Below are 22,711 nucleotides of genomic sequence, written 5' to 3'. Positions count from 1 at the left end.
CGCAGAGTTCCTCGCTCGGAGTCGCTCGTGTCGTCTGCCACAGATTATGTGTGGCGCGAGTGCGATGTTCGGCGATTCGCCCGAGTCGCACACCGAAGTGTGAGCGACGCACTCGATTGTGATCGTTACTTTAGTATTTATTATTACTTATTATAGTTCATTAACATTTTATTTATTTTATTTTATTCCCGTTTCGTTGACTTATTTATTTATTTATTAGTAAACACACAACACTCAACACGTCACCCACACTAACGCATTGATGGCACGTTCAGGAGCACACACACAACACACCTACACATTCTTCATTTATTAGTATTTTTCTTGATTTTGTCTTTAGCTTAGTGTCTGTAATGTTATTTTATTTTTATTTATTGTTTGTTTATATGTTAGCAGAGCGCCACGCGGGGCCTCGACTGTTGAGCATCCCCTATCCGCTCTTGAATCTATAAAAGTTTTAATAAAATAATTAGTTTATGTTTGGCGGACGCGGTTTGGGTCCCAACAGCCGAGGCCTAGGCAAGGGTACTCGCTGAAAATCAGCGTCGGGACATTTACTTATGTCCCGAGTATCGCTGAGCGGGCGCCTTTTTGGCTCGGGATTTTTACTGATCTGGCTGGATTATTTTACTGTTTTTTATTTTTTATTTTTTTCTTCTTTGTGTACCTTTTTATACTAGTAATTGTCATTTTTTGTCCCGTGCCAAATAAAGATTTTTATTATATTATTATTATTATTATTATTATTTTGGGACCAAGAAAACTGTCTCGGCTGCGTATTTGCAAAGGCTTGTTTACCTTCCTGTCCGCTTGCCTCTGATACGACTGGCTATGTCAACTTAGTTACGAAATACGCGTTTTTCCGCATATACAATAGCAAAATAATGTCAATAAATATAAAGCTTATTTTGTAATTATTTTGTTGTCATATTCTTAGAGAAACAAGGTATTTATAAAATAATAAAGTAAAAAAGTATATTATTTATGAACTTACAATAATTTGACACTTGACAAAAATTTTTATCTAATGACTATAATTTGGAGTTAAGTATAGTGGTAAGAAAAAAATATTATTAGTTAAGAAGTTAAGCCGAAACTCTAAGATAAGCCACTGGATTCTTAACTATTTTTAACTTTTTTTTATATGCATAACAAGGCAGGTATTTGACCACAATCGCACCTGATGTTAAGTGGGATGCAGTCTAGGATGGACTGGATTCTTAGCTTTACTTTTACAATTTTAAAGACAAAATAAAATGTCTACTTAACTCTACAAGTCCATAAAAATTATTATTATACATAATAGTCAATCAGGTAACATAAACAGCAATAACGAAAACCAGTACGCTATCTGTTTTATAAAAATATGTATTTTTTTTATCTCAACAAATATAACATTATCAAAAAATTTACCTGATAAACGAGTCCATTTATTTACAAAACATAACATGCAATGAAGGCAAAGGAAAACCTCGACAACGATTGAATAAAAAAAAATTAAGTATCTGCCATTATTTTTCCCAAATTAATAATCAGGATACCTACCTAATTCAAAACAGGCATTATTACATCTAAATATAACTCTGACTGACATAGTGATCTATCAACGCACAGCCCAAACCACTGGACGGATCGGGATGAAATTTGGCATGCAGGTAGATGTAATGACGTAGGCATCCGCTAAGGATTTTACGAAACTCCACCCCTAAGGGAGTAAAACGCGATCCACGCGTACGAAGCGCGGGCGGCCGCTAGTCTAAAAATAAACACAACACGACTCTACCCATTATAGTGCCGTATTAGTACGCTTCTCGCCGTCGCACCAAACCCACGATGTTGTTGATATTATTGAGCATCTGTGTAATCTTAGTAGTGTGGTTGATATTTAGACAAAGTAACAAAGACTACTGGAAAAAACTAAATGTGGTACAAGTGAATGACTTATTTGTGAGTTTCTTGCGTGGTGATCGTTCAATTGCTGAAATCTACAAAGAAGTTTACGACAGCCATCAAAATGAACCGCACGTCGGCTCATTCATGATGACGAAGCCAACACTTATATTGCGGGATCTCCAAAACATACAAGCTGTTCTTAATACAGATTTCGAGAGCTTCTCTAGTAGAGGGATCAATTGCAATGACAATGATCTATTGGCAGATAACGTTGTGTTTATTTCCGACTATCAACGTTGGAAAACTATTCGACAGAAACTCACGCCCTTCTTCACCAGTTCTAAACTGAAAATTATGACGAATGTTATCAAAGAATGTGCTCGCGATTTCGTTGAAATGGTGAAAGAAAATAAAGAAATGAGAGAAAAACCATTTACTGCTTTATACACTTACACTACGGCTACTATTGGAGCCTCGGTTTGTGGCATCGACACACAAATGAAGAACACTATGCAGTCGCCTTTCCTTGAACTGAGTTGGAAATCTTTGGAACCCTCAACTATTACAGATATAAAATTTGCCATATCTACCTTATCTCCAACACTTTTCAAACTTCTAAAACTAAAAATTTTCGGAGATCATGAGGAATTCTTCATTGGAGTAATGAAAAAGATGTTAGCTGCACGCAGAAATGACCCACACAATATCAGTGATTTCATAGGATTGTGTGTAGAACTCCAAAAGGCTGGACCAATGAAGGACAAGTCGAATGACTACGAGCTGGAACCAACAGACGAGTTGTTGGCAGCCCAAGCATTTTTCTTCTTTTTAGCTGGCACGGATACTGGAGCTAACACAATGCATTTTACTCTTCTTGAACTGGCTAGTAATCCAGATGTTTTGCAAAGATTGCACAAAGAAATAGACCAAGTGTTTGAAGAAACAAACGGGGAAGTCACATACGATATGATTGATAAATTAGTTTATTTAGATATGGTGGTTAACGAAACTCTGAGGAAGTTTCCACCCTTAGGTGCTTTGCAAAGGGAATGCGTAAGAAATACGGTATTACCTGTTGGTAACTTGAAAGTTGAAAGGGGGGTTACAGTAGTTATACCAACTTATGCCATACACACGGATGAGAATTTCTTCCCGAATCCCGGAAAATTTGACCCAGAAAGATTTGCTCCGGAAAATGCTGCTTACTTCCCGAAATATGGTTATATGCCATTTGGAGAGGGGAGAAGAATCTGCTTAGGTAAGGCTTGAGTTCGTTATATTATTTTATTAACGTTGTTAATTTTGTACAGATAGAGTAATTCTAGGTTTGGTAATTTAGTTCAATAAATTAATATCCTTGGACATTTTACACTGCGACTTCAGTTGCCTGTTAATTTATAAGGAATTTTATTTCTTTCAGGTTCCAGATATGGACGTATTCAAGTTTTATCTGGCCTAGCGTATTTACTGCGTTCGTTTACTCTGAAACCTCAAAACTATACGCCTCGGTTCCAGAAGAGCAGCTTCAGCTTACGAGATACTAACGCAAAGTACGACTTGATTCTGAGAAAAAACATGTGAAGAAAGTGACAAATATAAGTAGTAGTAATAATAGCATTTGATACTAAGATTGGTGACTATTAAAAGACAAGGACAAAAAAGTGAATGAAAAAACTTATTTTGAAATAATTAATATATTTTTTAGTGTCGAAAATGTAGCCATGTTTGTTAAAATAAATCAGTACATTACCAAGTTGTATAATTCTGTTTCCATTCATTTATTTCCATTTAATTACAAGACAGCCCTTGCCATTTACCATAATTATTATTGTATTATTTTCTTTAATAAACAATTTGCAGACTGTTGCCCGTACACAGATTCCGGTCCCTAATTTTGAGTACATAATTGATAGCAATTTAAGTGTGAATGATTGTGCCAATGAATTTGACCTTGAATTACATTTAGACCGCATGTCCGATCAACAGTTTGCTAGGATAATAAGATTATTCTTATGTCACTTCGGTTATGTTCGACTCGTAACTATGAATACCTACTGGTTTTTATGAAAATAAGTATTTTGGGATACAAATAAACCTTAATATCTCGACTACTTGTTCTCGATTATTTGAAAAAAAAATTTGCTTCAAAAACTGTTCAATATCAACATTATTATTATCAGTAACCGAGTTCAAAGACACAATATTATTCATCGCCAACATAAATAAACATTCAGATATCATTATTTTGGGACCAAGAAAACTGTCTCGGCTGCGTATTTGCAAAGGCTTGTTTACCTTCCTGTCTGTTTGCCTCTGATACAACTGACTGTGTCAACTTAGTTACGAAATATGCGCTTTTCCGTATGTCTAAATATTATTACAGGTTCAAAGCCGACAGATAGTGAATTAATGTTAATGTTATGACGTGAATGTTAATGTAATACATGATGAATTATTTTCTGCAGTAGGTACAGCTATTAGTTCCTTTCCTAGAAACTTTCTTTGAACTTGGCTTAGCTGATTGCAGTTACAGTTGAATCAAAACATTTTGTTATCAGTTAAGAAATCAAGCAAAACTCGTGACAACATTGATAAACATAAGTAAATAAACGAAAACAACATCGTGTTGCACAATTTTAAAATAAGAAGCTAAATAATTACTTAGCTATACGTATAGCAGCCGAAATAAAAACTAAATAATAATTATTTAACTAAACAAGTTCATAAATAATGTTAGTCAATCAGGTAATACACTATTATTTTGTTTTTTTTTTTCATTCTAAGAAACTCGAAGTGCCTACACAAATTGATAAAACCTATCAGAAACAAATGGATCCAATTATATCAATATTTACAAAACTAAAATGCAAGTCACGTTAATTAGTTTATCTCGAACAGAGGACGATAACGATTCAAATCGTTTTACAAAAGTAAATAAGCATCTTCCATTGTTTTCCTTCAATATTAATAAGGATAATAAATTCAGAACATCTAAACAAACTATCAATAATGCATCTATAAATAAACACAGCATGAATCTACCAATTAGTACGCTTCTCGCCGTCGCCTTGACAGCACCTATCTCACAATGTGGATAATATTATTGAGCATCTGTGTGATCTTAGTAGTGTGGTTGATATTTACACAAAGTAACAAAGACTATTGGAAAAAACGAAATGTTGTACAAGTGAATGACTTACTAGTGAGTTTCTTTCGCGGTGACCGTTCAATTGCTGAAATCTACAAAGAAGTTTACGACAGCCATCCAAAAGAACTGTACGTCGGCTCAGTTATGATGACGAAACCAACACTGATATTGCGGGATCTGCAAAACATGCAAGCAGTTCTTCACACAGATTTCGAAAGCTTCTCCAGTCGCGGGATCGACTGCAATGAAAATGATCTATTGGCAGATAACGTCCTATTCATTTCTGACTATCAACGCTGGAAAACCATTCGACAGAAAATGACGCCGCTCTTCACCAGTTCTAAGCTAAAAAGTATGACGAATGTTATTAAAGAATGTGCTCGCGATTTCGTTGAAATGGTGAAACAAAATAAAGAAATGCGAGAAAAACCATTCACTGCTTTATATACTTACACTACGGCTACTGTTGGGGCCTCGGTTTGTGGCATCGATACACAAGTGAACAACAGTATGCAGTCGCCTTTCCTTGAAATGAGTTGGAAAGCTTTAGAACCCTCAACAATTACAGATATAAAATTTGCCATATCTACTTTTTCTCCAACTCTTTTCAAACTTCTAAAACTAAAGATATTCGGAGAACATGAGGAATTCTTCATTGGAGCAATGAAAAAGGTGCTAGCTGCGCGTAGAAATGACCCACACAATATCAATGATTTTATAGGATTGTGTATGGAAATCCAAAAAGCTGGACCAATGAAGGACAAGTCGAATGACTACGAGCTGGAACCAACAGACGAGTTGTTGGCAGCCCAAGCATTTTTCTTCTTTTTAGCTGGCACGGATACTGGAGCCAACACAATGCATTTTACTCTTCTTGAACTGGCTAGTAATCCAGATGTTTTGCAAAAATTGCACAAAGAAATAGACCAAGTGTTCGAAGAAACAAACGGGGAAGTCACATACGACGTGATTGATAAATTAGTTTATTTAGATATGGTGGTTAACGAAGCTATGAGGAAGTATCCACCCATAGGTGCTTTGCAAAGGGAATGCGTAAGAGACACGGTATTACCCGTTGGTAACTTGAAAGTTGAAAAGGGAGTTACAGTAGTTGTACCAGCTTATGCCATACACAGGGATGAGAATCTTTTCCCGAATCCTGAAAAATTTGACCCAGAAAGATTTGCTCCGGAAAATGCTACTTATCTCCCGAAATATGGGTATATGCCATTTGGGGAGGGGAGAAGAATCTGCTTAGGTAATCTTTAGTTTCTTTGTTTTATTTACGTTGTTAGCTTCGTACAGATAATGATCATGATGGTCTTCGTTCAAAAATTGGCAATTTACATGTCATCATTTATAAGTATTTTTGTTTCCCATTTCAGGTTCCAGATATGCAAGAATTCAAGTTTTATCTGGCCTAGCGTATTTACTGCGTTCGTTCACTCTGAAACCTCAAAACTATACGCCTCGTTTCGAGAAGAGCAACTTCAGTTTACGAGATACCAACTCTAAGTACGACTTAATTCTAAGGGAAAACATCTAAAGAAATTAATTATATGAGATGTAAAAGGAAACAATAGCATTTAATACCAAGACTGATGTATTTTCAAAGACATTGACAAATAAAAGTAAAAGGCGAATGAAAAAGACTCATTTTGAATTAATCACTTTTGTAATTTTGTCGAAGATTTATTAATTACGTTAAGATATATTTATCTCATATTAATCAACATGAAAAAATGTATTTACATTCTGCTTTATTTTCCTTAAACAATTTGTGAACTGAGCCTCTGCACAGATTCCGGTCTATCCTTATTACTACAAGTTGTGTTTACTAATTTTAGTATGATTGTACCAATGATTCTGACCTTGATGTATATTTGGACGTGTCGGAGTCACTTTGTTTGTTATGTAGTTAAGACATGTTCTTATGTATAGGTGTACCAGAATCTCATGGCAAACAAAAATATTGGAAAAGTGTGTTTTTCATATGGCATTTGTCTATGGCTTTATTGTCACCTGTCAAAGAAAATTATGAAACTGTCAGCTGCTGCAGAAATTTTGTAATCTCTTCTTGACTATTTGTTATTTTTGTAAAAAAATCGATAAAGCTCAAGCAAGTCTTAATGTTTTCAATGTGAATTGTAAAATAAGGTATAATTCAAAGTCAATCTTTGATTTTAAAGCACGTCGTCGAGTTGACAGTAAGTTGGACTGAAATGTTTTGATACATTTAGTTTATTACCCAACTGCGTCAGAAAGAGGGTTGTGTTTGTTTATATTCTTACTTAATAGCTGCTTTATCGGGATTTTCAGGTATATCTCACAAATTGGTGCAGAGGAATGGTTAACAAATATTCGCGCCATTTTGATCGGTGTAGTCACGACAGTCATTCGGAGTACAATCAGTAAATCACCTCCCTGGTCCAGTGCTGTTGACAGATCCATTTTTTTTAAATCTAGTAGTTTTTAATTGATTAGCTTTTCACTCAAGATTCTTTCTTAGTAAAATTTTATAACTTTTTTAAATAATCCCAGACCTGGCCATATAAAAAAGAACGGCACCGCCTATATGTTTGAGTTCCACGCGAAAATATGTAGGTAATTGAAATAATTATTTTTTTAGCTATTTCTTGATGAATTTCAAAAAAATCTTCACCGTCTTATAGTTTTGGTCTATATTTTAATCCCATTTAGAGAAATATAAACTTCTCCATTGAAATGCTGGAAGAGCAATTTATTTACAATACCGCTTTATCTTGATCATCTTGAAGAACAAGAAATGCAAGTGGAGTTCTTTAGAATCGTTTTCTAGTTCTGAATGAAGTGATAAGTTATAAGTATGATACATAATGAAAATAGTTACATAAAGTAATATACGATTTACTTACTTTTGAAGACATTTTCTTATGTTAAAAACCCTATGTATAACAACATTCTTCATACACATACCTAAAATGTTCGTACTTCATGTTCATTAATAAGTCAAGTAAAAAATTAAACAGTATCAAGATCGTTTAATCCAATTTCCCCAGTATTGCTCTCAACAAAGTTTATTTTCCCTATTTGCCATGAGATTCTGGTACACCTATAACTTCGGTTATGTTGTGTTACCCTATTTAACAAATTAATTATTTCTTATTTTAGTAACTTAATTTTAACCAGGTCTTTTTATTATAAATGATATTACCTAGAGAATCAATAAATGAAAATAATTAATGATTTGTTATTCTTTTACCCTATAGTACGTATATTTTGTGACTAGTGTGACACTTGAAAATATTCTGTCTCGTAAGGACAACATCCTCATAAAGTCAGGTTAATTTACAGGGTTCCAATTATTCTAAAGAGATCAACTCTATGATTGAACTACGGAGGTGTAGATTGCAATCCTTTGGTCCAAGCAGGATAACTATGTCTTTAATAAACTAATATTTTACTTTTTGTGTACAAATACTGTATTAGTTACTAAAATATTTAGTATGTTTTATGAACTTCAATAAAGCACTTACTACACTTGAATAAGATCCTTATAAAGTTTGAAGTGCTACTTACTTTAGGCCATCGTACAAGTAGGTAATTGATACGATAAGTAATTGAGACAATAATCAATTATGATAATTAAGTAAACAAGATAAGTTAAAACAAAAACATTTGACGTCATCAAGTACCTAAATTAATAGTGACAAGATTTTATGGCGCAACTTACCAAATTCTTTGTAGCGTTTAATAATAAGAAGCAAATGAGCTTGTAGGTAGGTACATTAGTTTTGTTGGGTTTATAACAAATATCTTGTGTCATTATTTCAAGGAAAGCGCAGTATAGGAGCTCCACAAGGTGGATCAACGACCTCATAAAGGGAGCAGAAAGGCGCTGAATGCAGGCCGCTACCAACCGGTCACTATGGAAATCATTGGAGGAAGTCTATGTTCAGCAGTGGACGTTCGAAAGCTGAAATGATGAGCGTCAAGTTGTCACACACTCGGCCTATTTTTTCCGATCTAGTTATGTGGACATCAATACAATGTTATCATCAGTGAAACGGACCTGACTATAAAGTTACCAGTAGTCTCCATGATCCGGTATTCTATAGAATGTCTTAACATTTAGGCATACTATGTTCAGCAGTGGACGTTCGAAAGCTGAAATGATGAGCGTCAAGTTGTCACACACTCGGCCTATTTTTTCCGATCTAGTTATGTGGACATCAATACAATGTTATCATCAGTGAAACGGACCTGATTATAAAGTTACCAGTAGTCTCCATGATCCGGTATTCTATAGAATGTCTTAACATTTAGGCGTACCTAGTAATATAATTTATTACATATTTTGTCCAGGCGTTCATTAAAAACCTGCATCTGACCCAAAAGGTCCCGGGTTCGACTCCCAGTGTGTGAAAACTTTTCTACTCTAGAAGGCGGTAGGGCTGGTTCAGAGTCCGCCTGGCTAGTTACCTACCACCATCTTGCCTAAATAACAACAATGTTATCAGCAATGTTAACCCATTAATAATAAATAATTAAATAATAATCCTATAATAAATAATTAAATAGCACACTTTAAATCTCAAAAGCCTCATGCCCGTTTTCACCATTAATCCCTAATTTTTAAGTGACCACTAAGAAAACAAAATTCCTGTTATGTATTAGCATAGGGGTCACATAAAAATTAGGGATTGATGGTGAAAACGGGGTTCAGACATTTAGAAAAAAGCACCTACCTCGGTCAATGATCTTTTCACTTCTATGCCGTTTTGTTCCAAAGAGACTGCAGATCCTTATTCTCGTAAAATACCTGTAACCAAAAAAAACACATTACCTGGCTGTCTTTCGCCAATTCTTCTATATTCTAAAAATGATTAGGTGTTTTATGTAATTACTGAATTATTTAATTTACCAGTAACACACATATACTAACAGAACGAAATATGCAAGTCATGGTGATTAATTTTCGTCGCATAAAACCAGAATCACGATGACGATACAAATTGTTAAACAAGCAATAACAAGGCAAGCTATTTTTGCTCTTATTTTTAATCATTTAGGAGATTTGTTATTATGCACCGATACTAAGAGTATTATTGATACTATAAATATTATCACTATTGACAGAACTAAGACTTTAACTTCAGTATACTTCACGCAGTCGTATAGATTTGTAGATAACAACAATGTGGATAATATTATTGAGCATCTGTGTCATCTTAGTGGTATGGTTACTATTTAGGAACAGTAACAAAGATTACTGAAAGAAACGAAATGTTGTACAGATAGACGACGTCCTAGTCAAATTTTTATTCGGAAAACGTTCGCTTGCTGAAATCTACAAAGAAGTTTACGACAACCATCCAAATGAACCATACGTCGGCACAGTTACGTTAACTAAACCAACACTTGTGATACGAGACATCCAAAATGTCCAAGAAGTACTAAATACAGAATTTAAAAGCTTCCACAGTCGCGGAAACGATTTAAACGACAATGATATATTGGGAGACAATAATCTACTTATTTCTGACTACCAGCGCTGGAAGACTATTCGACAGAAAATGACGCCTCTTCCTTCACCAGTTCCAAACTGAAGGGTATGATAAATAATACAGAAATGTGCTCGCGATTTCGTCGAGATGGTGAAGCAAAATAAAGAAATGAGAGATAAACCATTCAATGCTTTATACACTTACACTACGGCTTCTATTGGAGCGTTAGTTTGTGGTATCGACACAAGAGTTAAGAGCACAATGCAGTCGCCTCTTCTTAATATGAGTTGAAAATCTGGGGAACCCTCCTTTGATAATAATTTCAAATTCGCCATAGGTGTTCTGTCTCCCAAACTTTACAGAATTCTAAGACTTAAAATATTCGGAGAGCATGAAGAATTCTTTCTTGGCGTCATGAAAAAAGTGATGGCAGAGCGCAGAAAAAATCCACAACACATTGACAATGATTTTATGAGATTGACCTATGAGGGACAAGTCGAATGACTACCAGTTGGAACCGACAGACGAGTTGTTCGTAGCCCAAGCTTTTCTTCTTTGTAGCTGGCACGGACACTGGAGCAAACACAATGCATTTTACACTACTGGAACTGTCCAATAATCCGGATGTTTTACAAAGATTGCACAACGAAATAGACAGAATGTTTGAAGAAACAAAAGGACAAGTCACTTACGACGATATTGATAAATTAAATATGGTTGTTAACGAAGCTATGAGGAAGTCCACCCATAGGCTTATTCCAAAGAGAATGTATGAGAGATACGGTATTGCCTGTTGGTAATTTGAGGGTTGAAAAGGGAGTTACGGCAATCATTCTGACTTATGCCATACACAGAGATGAGAAGTTATTCCTGAATCGATAAATTTGATCCCGAGAGGTTTGCCCCGGAAAATGCTGCTAATTTCCCGCATTACGGATATTTGCCATTTGGGGAGGGAAGAAAAATATGCATGCATAGGTAAGCATACAACATAATAATATGTTTAATTTAAATGTCTGGGTGGTCTCAATGTTATTAATTTAAAATATTTATTTCATTACAAATTGAAAACGATCAAGTGCTCTTCATTCTTCTTTAGATTGTCAACTTCTTTATATAGACAGTTATTTTTAGGAGTTGTATTATTATAGACTATATCTTAGAAGACAATTGTTGACAATTATTGATTTATCCATTTCCATAGAAAATAACCATATTTTTATTTCACATTTCAGGTTTCGCACGCATTCAAGTTTTGTCTGGCCTAGCGTTCCGTTCTGCGTTCGTTCACTCTGAAGCCTCAAAACTATACGCCTCGGTTCGAGGAGAGCAACTTCAGCTTACGAGACCCTGACGTCAAATATGAGTTCATTTTAAGAGAAAACATCAATTGAATAACTTATATTTTCTTAGCAAAGCGACGGCACATCAGACTGTACAATTTTATTGTAAATAAAATGTAGAACTTAATACAACTACAAAAGATGCTTGATAATGTTAATTTGTGAAGAAATAAATAAAAATTAATCTAAAATTTAGTTTTTTATTTATGTTTTTTTTTTTAATCCGTAGAATCTAAGAACAAGCCATTAATCACAGACTTCCATTTTACCTGATTATGAATTCAAATTTAAGAATCTTCCGCCGCTAGAGAACATTTATATCAGTTAAAATATGTCAAAACTGGATACCTGGGTAAACCTTACATCGCGTGAAGGCAGTTCGGTTTGTTTTTATACTTTCTCGAAATAAATAAACTGTTTATAATATTGATCTGTACCTTAATCATTTATTTATGGCGCTCTTATCTTAATTGATACAACAGATTTAGATAAGTGCATGTATCTGTATAATCTTGCTATGAGATAAGATAAAAATTATAATGTATTTCTGATAACAGAAATATTTTGACGGCCACCTCGTGGTGGGCATTTTTAATACCTCCTAGTGAGTCATTCTTACTATAAATTTTTACAAGTTTTCTTTTACAATTTTAAAATTTTATAGGTATAATTTTACTAACTGAAAATAAATAAAATAATTTTATTATTTTTGGGACCTACGAGTAAGATGACACGGGCAAATTATGATACCTTTATTTCAAATTCATTGATAGTAGACTTATAAAAAGCTCTTTTACACTTTAATTAGTAGATTACACATAAATAACATTAATTTATTCCATGTACCTACTTCACAATTATTTAACAAATTATTAATTTATAATTAGGAATATTCTTAACAGAAAATCTGATTTAATCGTCTGATGAATTCGGTGTCTCAAAAGCATTAAATATGTTCTAAAGAATCAAAGGACAATGGGCAAAATGGTACCCGGCTCCAATAGATATGTGTCTAGTATCGTTTGAAAGGTTTTACCAAGATGAACAACTTTTACTATGACCACCAAGCTCAGATCTGGTTGTGTACGAAGATATATACTTTTTTGCAGAATGGTACCCGGCTCCAATAGTTATGTTTGTAGTGTCATTTGAAAGGTCTTACCAAGACGAACAACATTTACTATGGCCACCAGCCTCAGATCTGGTTGCGTTCGAAGATAAAGATACTTTTTGTGTAACCTAAGTATCATACAGTATGAAGGGGGACGCGCTCGGGGCAGGGCACCGACGAGATGGTCGGACGCGGTGAGGAAGACGGTGGGCGGGAGTTTGCATCGTGCGGCGTCCACACAGCTTATGAACACTATCTGTGGTCGCGATCCTCATCAGTGAGGGACCGAGGAAGAAGAAGAAGTATCATACGTGTCCATCGTATGGTACTTAGGTTATGCGAGGCAGGAAGGGTTTACTGCTCCAGCATCCTTCCTTAACTCTATAATTATTGATGGGGATAATTGTGAAATAAATATTTTTATTTTTAAGAAGTACAACCCCCTTATTAATAAAAAGTTACACCTAGGAAGAACCTTGGATTAAAATGACATTTCCATACCAAATGACAATTTAAGCCAGAGTTCAACTAGGGTGTAACTTTTATTAATAAAGGGGTTAAAGTTTTATTACTTCTTAATGGTTTTATTATGGGTTGCTAAAGCGAATAAACCTACAAGACCCAATAAGTCCACCCACAAGATGGACCGACGACCTCATAAAGGTAGCGGGAAGGCGCTGGATGCAGGCCGCCACCAACCGGCCATTGTGGAAATCATTGGGGGAGGCCTATGTTCAACTGGACGTCCTATGGCTAAAATGATCATGATGATGATGATGAAAGCGAATAAAGGGCTAATAGCTCGGGTAGTTCATCGTAGGTATAATCCTTTCCTTTTCAATGCTTCTTTTAGTTATATTAATTGATTGTAGTCATAATACATACTCGTATACATGGATGATTGTGTTATACTTTCATTATAATACTTAGTGGAATTACTGCTTTCAAAACGTGAATTAGAACTGGCCCCATAGCAGAAATTTTTCTACATCTAAAGGCCTTTTAAAATATATATTGGTTATGGCTATTGGAGCGGGTACCACTTTCCATACATTTGTGCCCATCATCCTTTAATTTAACTTTTATGAAGTTTATTAATTAACGGAATTATTCAGTCGGAAAATTTGATCTTTAAGAGCGAGTTTAATAAATTATTAATTATTATGTTTAGAGTTATTAGCTAAATGATTTCAAAATACAGTTTTGTATGTATGTAGGTAGGCATCGCATCCTAGGGCGGTTTCAATCAACCCAGCATGTCATAAGCGCATGTACTACGCGAGCTTTTATAAAACTTTATTACTGTTTTAATATCAGAATAACGAAAAACTTTCATTTAAAAGGATATAATAATTGATTACTAACTTCAACCAGGGGTACATTTTTTCAAAAGAAAGAGTTATTACCATTTACAATCAAATTACAAAATACAATTATAAAATAAATTTATTTAAAAACACAAACTGATAATAATTTTCAAGTACAAGTACAAGCACACAGTAGCAGTACACTATAACATAAAATAAATAAATGTGCAATTTATCCTGGAACATTTCCTTGGGAATTTAATTTGTTCGAATAGTACAAATAATAATGTAAACATTATGAAAACAAACATAGCTATGCGAAGCGCCATAGCAGTGTGTTTCGTTTGACATAATTTAAACGGTTTCAAAATTATGTAGAAACTTATTACAATTTTTGTTTTAGTTTAAAATAAGCGATCATTCTATAAAAAGAATTGTTAGTAATGTAGTTTTTCAAGTGAACATTGATTCTATTAAAATTTAAGCAAACAAATTGAACCAGAATCACTACCAAAAGATAGAGCTTAAAAGTTTACATAAGCTTCTAATTTGACTTCTTCGCAAAATGCGCACTTTATAATATTATACAAACAAATTCTTCAACCTTTATATTAGTAATCTTCAACTTATAAAGAAATGGTGCATTTTGCGAAGTGCTTATTTTACGAAGTGCTCATGTCGCGAAGTGCACATTCTCCGTCAAACCCTTATCTTCTTTGTGCGCTTCTTCTTTATTTTATTACTTCATCACATGACATTTTCTCTTAGCACCAGCTCGTACTTCGCTTCAGTGTCTCTTGTGCTGAAGGGGCTCTTCTCAAAACGCTTCGGTTCATATTTTTGAGGTTTCAGCGTAAATGAACGCAGCAAAAACGCTAGCCCTGTCACCACTTGAATGCGAGCGTACCTAGAACCTGTATAAAATAAACACCATGATAAATTAACTTTAGAAACGGTAAAATAAGTAAAAGAATCACAAATCTTATACGTACTTTTTCAATCATTAGAATTTGATTTAATTAATGAAATCCTTTGATATTTAATTTTAACACTGTGCCATCTCAAAATAAACAAAGCTTGTCTTGTGAGTACTATATGACAGATGATAATAGTTTTTAAATACTTTTTATTCACTCAGACAATCCAGATCCAATTTAAACTAACCATACGTTGTATGCTTACCTATGCATGTTCTTTTCCCCTCCCCAAATGGCATATAGCCAAACTTCGGGAAATTTGCAGCATTTTCCGGGGCAAATCTCTCTGGGTCAAACTTCTCAGGATTGGGGAACAATTTCTCATCCCTGTGTATAGCGAACACTGGTATAACCATCAAAACTCCCTTTTCTACTTTCAAGTTACCAACAGGTAGAACCGTATCTCTAGCACATTCCCTTTGGAAAGAACTAATCAATGGATACTTTCTCATCGCTTCATTAATGATCATATTTAAGTAAACTAATTTGTCCACAACTTCGTAAGTTATGCGCCCATTCGTTTCTTCGAACACTCTATCTATTTCTTCGTGTAATCTTTGCAAAACATCTGGATTGCTGGACAGTTCCAGTAGAGTAAAATGCATGGTGTTTGCTCCAGTGTCCGCGCCAGCCAAAAAGAAGAAAAATGCTTGGGCTGCCAACAACTCGTCTGTTGGTTCCAACTCGTAGTCATTCGACTTGTCCTTCATAGGTCCAGCTTTTTGGAGTTCGACACACAAGCCTATGAAATCATTAATTTGTTGTGGACTTTTTTTGCGCGCCGCTATAACCCTTTTCATGGCTCCAATAAAGAAATCTTCATGTTCACCAAATATTCTGAGTTCAAGAAGCTTGAATAGTTTTTTAGATAAAATAGCTGTGGCAAACTTTAGATTAGCCTTTACCGACGGTTCCACAGCTTTCCAACTCATTTGAAGAAAAGGCGTATCGATACCACAAACTGAAGCGCCAATAGAAGCTGTAGTGTAAGTGTATATAGCACTAAATGGCTTATCCCTCAATTCCTTATTTTGTTTTACCATTTCAGTGAAATCCCAAGCACATTTTTCAATTACACTTGTCATACTCTTCAGTTTAGAGCTAGTAAAAATGGGCGTCATTTTCTGTCGTATAGTTTTCCAGCGTTGGTAGTCAGAAATAAATAGAATATTGTCTCCCAAGAGATCATTGTCATTTAAATCACTTCCACGACTGTGAAAGTTTTCGAAGTCTGTAGTTAGGACTGCTTGAATGTTTTGAATGTTTCGCAAGACAAGTGCTGGCTTCATCATCAGAAAGGATCCGACGTGTAGTTCATTTGGATGATTGTCGTAAACCTCTTTGAATATTTCGCCAAAAGAACGGTCGCCAAACATGAATTTCAGATACAAATCGTTTAGCTGCACAACATTGCGTTTTTTCCAATAGTCTTTATTATGCTCTTTGAGAATGAACCACAATACTAGTCCGATACAAATGGTTGACAAAATTAACCACATTTTGAGATAGCTGCTATCAATTTCACCGCGGAAAGTACACTGACGGAAAGCACCATCAATGCTTTTATATGTAGTGTCAAATCGATGAGATACAGGAAAAATGATAATGGTAATTCTAGGATAAGAGACACTTGCTCGTTAAAAAGGCTTTCTTCCTGAGTTTTACCTGAATAACCACAAGGAAAATGGTCAATTTCGGAAAGTAAATTAATAGTTATCCCAAAAAATTACTTTGGAAGCATCACTTTCCTTTTTTTGTCAGCTTTTAAAAATTAAAGTAATGATGACTCAACATTTTTTACAGTTTTGTATGTACTCATCATGATTTTAGTTAACTAATGCATGAACTAGTCAGCATGATTTGTAAAAGTGAATATTCTATGTCTATATCTACCCTACAACGTTTTTTATGTGTAAATTATACTCGCACCTCGTCCTCGAGATAAGTATCCTGAAATTAATATATTATTATTCACAACATGTAGTAACGCATATTAGTTACCGATCTTGCACTATGGTTGAGAGATAATTTAAAAAAAAAAAGAACTAATTTTCCGCTATGGTCACCCCGGCCTCACCAGTCCGCCATCTTATATTGTCATTCGCATTTTAGTGCTTAACCGTTCTGCACTTTTTTCTTTACATTCAAAATTAAGCAGTTAAAATGCCGAAACGTAAGCGTGAAAAGGATTTTGACTACATCAGTGATCAAATCAAGAAGTTAAAAAAGAAATTAAAACGAGCACGGAAACAAAACACAATTTCTTCGGATAGTGATTCTGAATCTAAAAATAGCTATAACGGTACGTACCCACTGTTACCTTTTATTAAGTGTTAACAAATTATATGAAAAGCATCCGTTAATATTCACATTAGGTGCAATCGGGCTGATCTTTGGACTGTCCCACAGCACATAAAAATTGTTCAGTTACCCTCAATTAGAAATTGTACGGGTTTACTTGGTGATTTAAATTATTATACGACACAATGCATTCGAGCTGATCATCGGACTGTCTCAACGCATTTAATGGTCGTATCTACGCTAAAAATAACATTACATTAAAAATTGTAATTTTTACGAAAAAAGCAAAAAATGCAACTCGAACTGTACTGTGGTCTGTTTCACTGCATTTATGCTTAAATCTCTTTTACATAAGAATGTAACCGGACTGATCTTTGGACTGCTCCACTACATTCTGCAAATATTGTGTAAACAATATTCTAATAATTTTATTATGATAAAAATCAAGTTACATAATGGTTACAAATCAGAATGTAAATAATTACTAATCACAGGTATTGTTTACAATCATAAACCATTATTTTCAGATAATGGGCTAGCAGAAGAACCAATCATCGATCTCGAAAATAGTACTAACATTTCTCAATCCAACCAAAACTTGGCCGAAATCACGAACACAACCCCAGTTTTGCCCAATGCAGAAATAGAACCCGAAAGTGACCTAGTCAATCTAGAACATATCTCGAGCGAGACTGCCAATAAAGAATGTGAAAACACACAGTTGGACAAAGACATTTTAGAGGTCCTTGGAGACGACCCTTCCACTACTGTACAGTACGGAGAAGAAATCCATAAGGAACTCGCAACCCGGTTACAACATATTACAGCCTCTGGCTTAACCAAAGAAGCTAGAAAAGAATTGCAACAAAAATACCTGCTTCCGTCAAATGCAATTCTTTTAGGCGCTCCCGCATTGAATCCGGAGATTAAAGCAGCTTTGCCTGAAACGTTAGCCAATCGCGACAAAGCCATAGAATCTAAACAAAAACTCCTGGCATCGGCCATCTCCTGCGTAGCATCAGCTACTTCATATTTGCTGGAACCCCAAAATCAAAACAAGGAGTTATTGAAGAAACTTATGGACGCAAATAGACTTTTGTGCGACATACAGCATTCCGATTCAGTGACCAGGCGAATGTTTAGTACGTCAGTACTTAAAAAAGACGTCAAACCCCAAATAATGAACTCCAAAATTGACAAATTTCTATTTAGTGAAAATCTTGCTGATACACTAAAAACAGCTAAAGCTGTGTCTAAGTCCGGTGCTGAAATAAAATACACGAATACTAGAAAGGACGTCAAAAAACCCCAACCCTCAACATCCAAAGCCGGTACTTTAAACGTGAAAGCCCAGGTGGCTCAGCCTCAGAGACCACCTGCGACCACGAGGAAGACCCAACCACCTGTCTATCACCAGAATCGGCCCGCCGGATCATCCAAGACGTCATCGCAACGGCAGAAGACGACCAATTATCGACGTTAGAAGAGGTAAACTACGCGGGACGCTTATCTAAATATTACTCCCAATGGTTACGGATCACAGACAATCGCTGTCCTATCTTGGATCCAGGGCTACAAAATTGAGTTTAATAGTATTGTAAAACAATGTTCTATTCCGAAACCACCTGTACTCTCTCCTAAAGAGTTTACACAATTTGAGGGTGCTATATCAGAACTTTACAATATTGGAGCTATTTCTAAATGTAAACCTTGTCCCAACCAATTTATATCAAGTATTTTTCTAAGGCCAAAACCAAATGGTAAGATGCGGTTAATACTAAACCTAAAAAACTTAAATAAACACATTGACACTTATCATTTCAAGTTAGAAGACATACGTACAGTCCTAAAAATCATAGAAAAAGATTCGCTAATGGCTACTTTAGACTTAAAAGACGCGTACCTTTTATTAAAAATAGACGAAACTTCCCGAAAATATTTGAGATTTACATTTAATAATACCCTTTACGAATTCAACGCCTTACCATTTGGTCTTAACACGGCACCTTACATCTTTACCAAAGTGATGAAACCGGTAGTAAAATTGCTACGATCAGCAGGTTTTTTATCATCTATATATCTAGATGATTTATGTTTACTGTCCGACTCATATCACGGCTGCCTGAATAACGTAGAAACAACGCAAAAACTGCTCACTAGTCTCGGGTTCATAATAAATTTGAAAAAGATCGTTTTGACTCCCTCAACAACATGCAAATATTTGGGCTTTGTAATTGACACAAAGGAAATGAATATTCAACTACCTTCCAATAAACGAATTCGAATAGTCAATGAAACCAAAAAAGTTATAGAACTAAACCAATGCAAAATCAGATATTTCGCACAATTTGTTGGACTGTTAGTATCGGCCTGCCCTGCGATAGAATATGGCTGGCTCTACACAAAACAACTAGAACGTTGTAAATATTTGAATCTTCAAGGGCATGGTGATTACAACAAAACCATGATACTTCCGCCTTCCCTACATGAGGACTTGGAATGGTGGTTACAGGCTGTCCCTCATTCCGTAAAACGAATAAAAGACGACCACCATGAACTAGAGATCTTCTCTGACGCCTCAACAACGGGGTGGGGGGCTGCCTGCGGATCTGATACTGCCAGTGGTCCGTGGTCCAACAAAGAGCGCCAATATCACATTAACCAATTAGAACTTTTAGCCGCGTTTATAGCTCTTAAAATATTTGCTAAAAACTGCACCAATTGTCAAATACTAATGCGTCTAGACAATTCCACTGCGATTAGTTACATTAATCGCATGGGGGGCATACAATTCCCCCACTTAACGGCCATAACAAAATCTATATGGCAATGGTGTGAACAACGTAGTATTTTTGTAGTTGCTTCATACATAAAATCTAGTGACAATGACATCGCGGATGGGGAGTCACGACGAACTCACCCAGACATTGAGTGGGAATTAAAAAACTCTGCCTTTAAAGCTATTACAGACAAATTTGGTTTCCCTGAAATCGATTTATTTTCTAGTCGCATTAATAAAAAATGTGACGTTTATGTGTCATGGAAAAAGGATCCTGATGCACTCGCTATTGATGCGTTTACTATTAATTGGGCCAATTTTTTCTTCTATGCCTTTCCTCCGTTTTCAATTATATTGAAAACCCTCCGAAAAGTAATATCAGACCAAGCTAAAGGCATCGTGGTGGTACCAATGTGGCCTACACAAGCTTGGTACCCAATATTCACGAGTCTTTTGATATCTGACTTAATAATTTTTAAACCGAATGACAATGTGGTTATCTCCCATTCTAGCAAAGGCAAGATTCACTCCAACCTTACCCTGGCTGCCGGAATCTTGTGCGGACGGCGTTGCTGAGACGTAGTGTACCACCTTCATCTATAGATATCATGCTGGCGTCACTAAGCGAAAACTCCATCAAGCAGTACAACGTTTGTCTTAGAAGATGGCACGAATTTTGTGTTCACAATAACCGGAATATCTTTCAAGCTTCAATTCCAACAATCATCTATTTTTTTACCCAACTTTATCAGTCTGGCGTGCAATATGGCACATTAAATAGTTACAGAGGTGCTCTTTCTCTTATAGTAGGTTCACACATATCCACAGATGATAGAATCAAAAGGTTCTTTAAAGGGGTTTTTAGACTCAGACCCCCAGCCCCTAAATACAATGTCACGTGGGACACCTCTAAAGTGCTAGATGCTTTAAGTGAGTGGTACCCTAATGAAGCTCTCTCTCTGCAGAAACTCACCAAAAAATGCGTTACCTTACTGGCCATAACAACGGCGCATAGATCACAAACATTTCATAAAATAAACATAAGTAATATAGAATCTTCTACAGACCATATTAGCATTAAAATACCAGACTTAATTAAAACATCGAAGCCAGGTACCAATCAACCTATTCTTTGCATACCATTCTTCACTGAAAAACTCAGCATATGCCCAGCTACCACGCTACTGTGCTACATTAAAAAGACAGCTTCACTTCGCTAAACAGAAAACTTGTTAATAACTTTTAAAAAACCCTATAAAGCAGTCACTACTCAAACCATCAGTCGATGGATCAAGAACACTCTCAATGATTGTGGAATTGATATCTCCATATTCACGGCACACAGTACCCGGCACGCTGCCACTTCTAAAGCTTACCAAAAGGGTGTCAGTATAGATGTCATCCGAAAGACTGCGGGATGGAGTGGTACTTCCACTACATTCGGTAAATTCTATCAAAGAATAATAAGAAACGAGGATCAGACTCCTTTAGCCAGAGCTGTCCTTAATCAGGATTAAATAGAGGCGATGATTTTGATTTAACATAAGTTACAATGTACTGATTCTATTATCATACAAGCTAAACCTATTATTTACATATTTACATATCTGTAATGAGATTTTCTACTGATTATATAAAAATATAATTATGAGATAAGTCCATTCTTTGTTAATTTTGGTAAATAAAACAACAATATTGATTTAATCAATTAACTTTTATTTACAACGACTACTTTTTGTGATATTACCGAAACACAAATACTCTCAACCTCTACATGTTGTGAATAATAATATATTAATTTCAGGATACTTATCTCGAGGACGAGGTGCGAGTATAATTAATGATTAAACGAACTTACCAAGTGAAGTTCTATCATAATTATACGAAGCACCTCGTCCGAAGAGATAAGTATCCATCACCCTCCCGAAACCCGACCCAAAAATATGGGCTTCGGTAATATCACAACATCTCTAAACTAAATGACAATATAAGATGGCGGACTGGTGAGGCCGGGGTGACCATAGCGGAAAATTAGTTCTTTTTTTTTTTAAATTATCTCTCAACCATAGTGCAAGATCGGTAACTAATATGCGTTACTACATGTTGTGAATAATAATATATTAATTTCAGGATACTTATCTCTTCGGACGAGGTGCTTCGTATAATTATGATAGAACTTCACTTGGTAAGTTCGTTTAATCATTAATAAATAAGAATAAACAAAAACATTTTTTTTGTTTGACAATGCAAGACAATATTCACACCTAAGCATATTCAGTGAATTTACGAGTGAATGAACACAAAGTTAGTCAGTCTACAAAATGTGACTTCGAAAATCATTAAAAAATATCTTGGATGACGTAAAC

The 22,711-nt window shown here is 35.3% G+C and overlaps 3 protein-coding genes across 3 annotated transcripts; 2 read left to right on the top strand and 1 right to left on the bottom strand.

Moving 5' to 3' along the window:
* The first annotated feature begins 1,808 nt into the window (after positions 1–1,808).
* On the top strand, positions 1,809–3,646 carry LOC135087066 (cytochrome P450 6B5-like). Its single transcript, XM_063981912.1, has 2 exons — positions 1,809–3,151; positions 3,314–3,646. Exons 1-2 carry the CDS (start codon positions 1,834–1,836, stop codon positions 3,472–3,474), a joined length of 1,479 nt encoding a protein of 492 aa, XP_063837982.1. The 5' UTR covers positions 1,809–1,833; the 3' UTR covers positions 3,475–3,646.
* Positions 3,647–4,951: 1,305 nt separating this feature from the next.
* LOC135087054 (cytochrome P450 6B5-like) lies at positions 4,952–6,989 on the top strand. Its single transcript, XM_063981904.1, has 2 exons — positions 4,952–6,299; positions 6,427–6,989. Exons 1-2 carry the CDS (start codon positions 4,982–4,984, stop codon positions 6,585–6,587), a joined length of 1,479 nt encoding a protein of 492 aa, XP_063837974.1. The 5' UTR covers positions 4,952–4,981; the 3' UTR covers positions 6,588–6,989.
* A 7,756-nt stretch (positions 6,990–14,745) lies between these two features.
* Positions 14,746–16,784, bottom strand: LOC135087043 (cytochrome P450 6B5-like). Its single transcript, XM_063981895.1, has 2 exons — positions 15,471–16,784; positions 14,746–15,202 (listed from the first exon to the last, which is right to left on the bottom strand). Exons 1-2 carry the CDS (start codon positions 16,762–16,764, stop codon positions 15,036–15,038), a joined length of 1,461 nt encoding a protein of 486 aa, XP_063837965.1. The 5' UTR covers positions 16,765–16,784; the 3' UTR covers positions 14,746–15,035.
* Positions 16,785–22,711: the final 5,927 nt, after the last annotated feature.

Source organism: Ostrinia nubilalis, chromosome 2 (genome assembly GCF_963855985.1).
Source record: "Ostrinia nubilalis chromosome 2, ilOstNubi1.1, whole genome shotgun sequence".
Taxonomy (NCBI): domain Eukaryota; kingdom Metazoa; phylum Arthropoda; class Insecta; order Lepidoptera; family Crambidae; genus Ostrinia; species Ostrinia nubilalis.
This window is presented reverse-complemented; position numbering and strand designations above follow the sequence as displayed.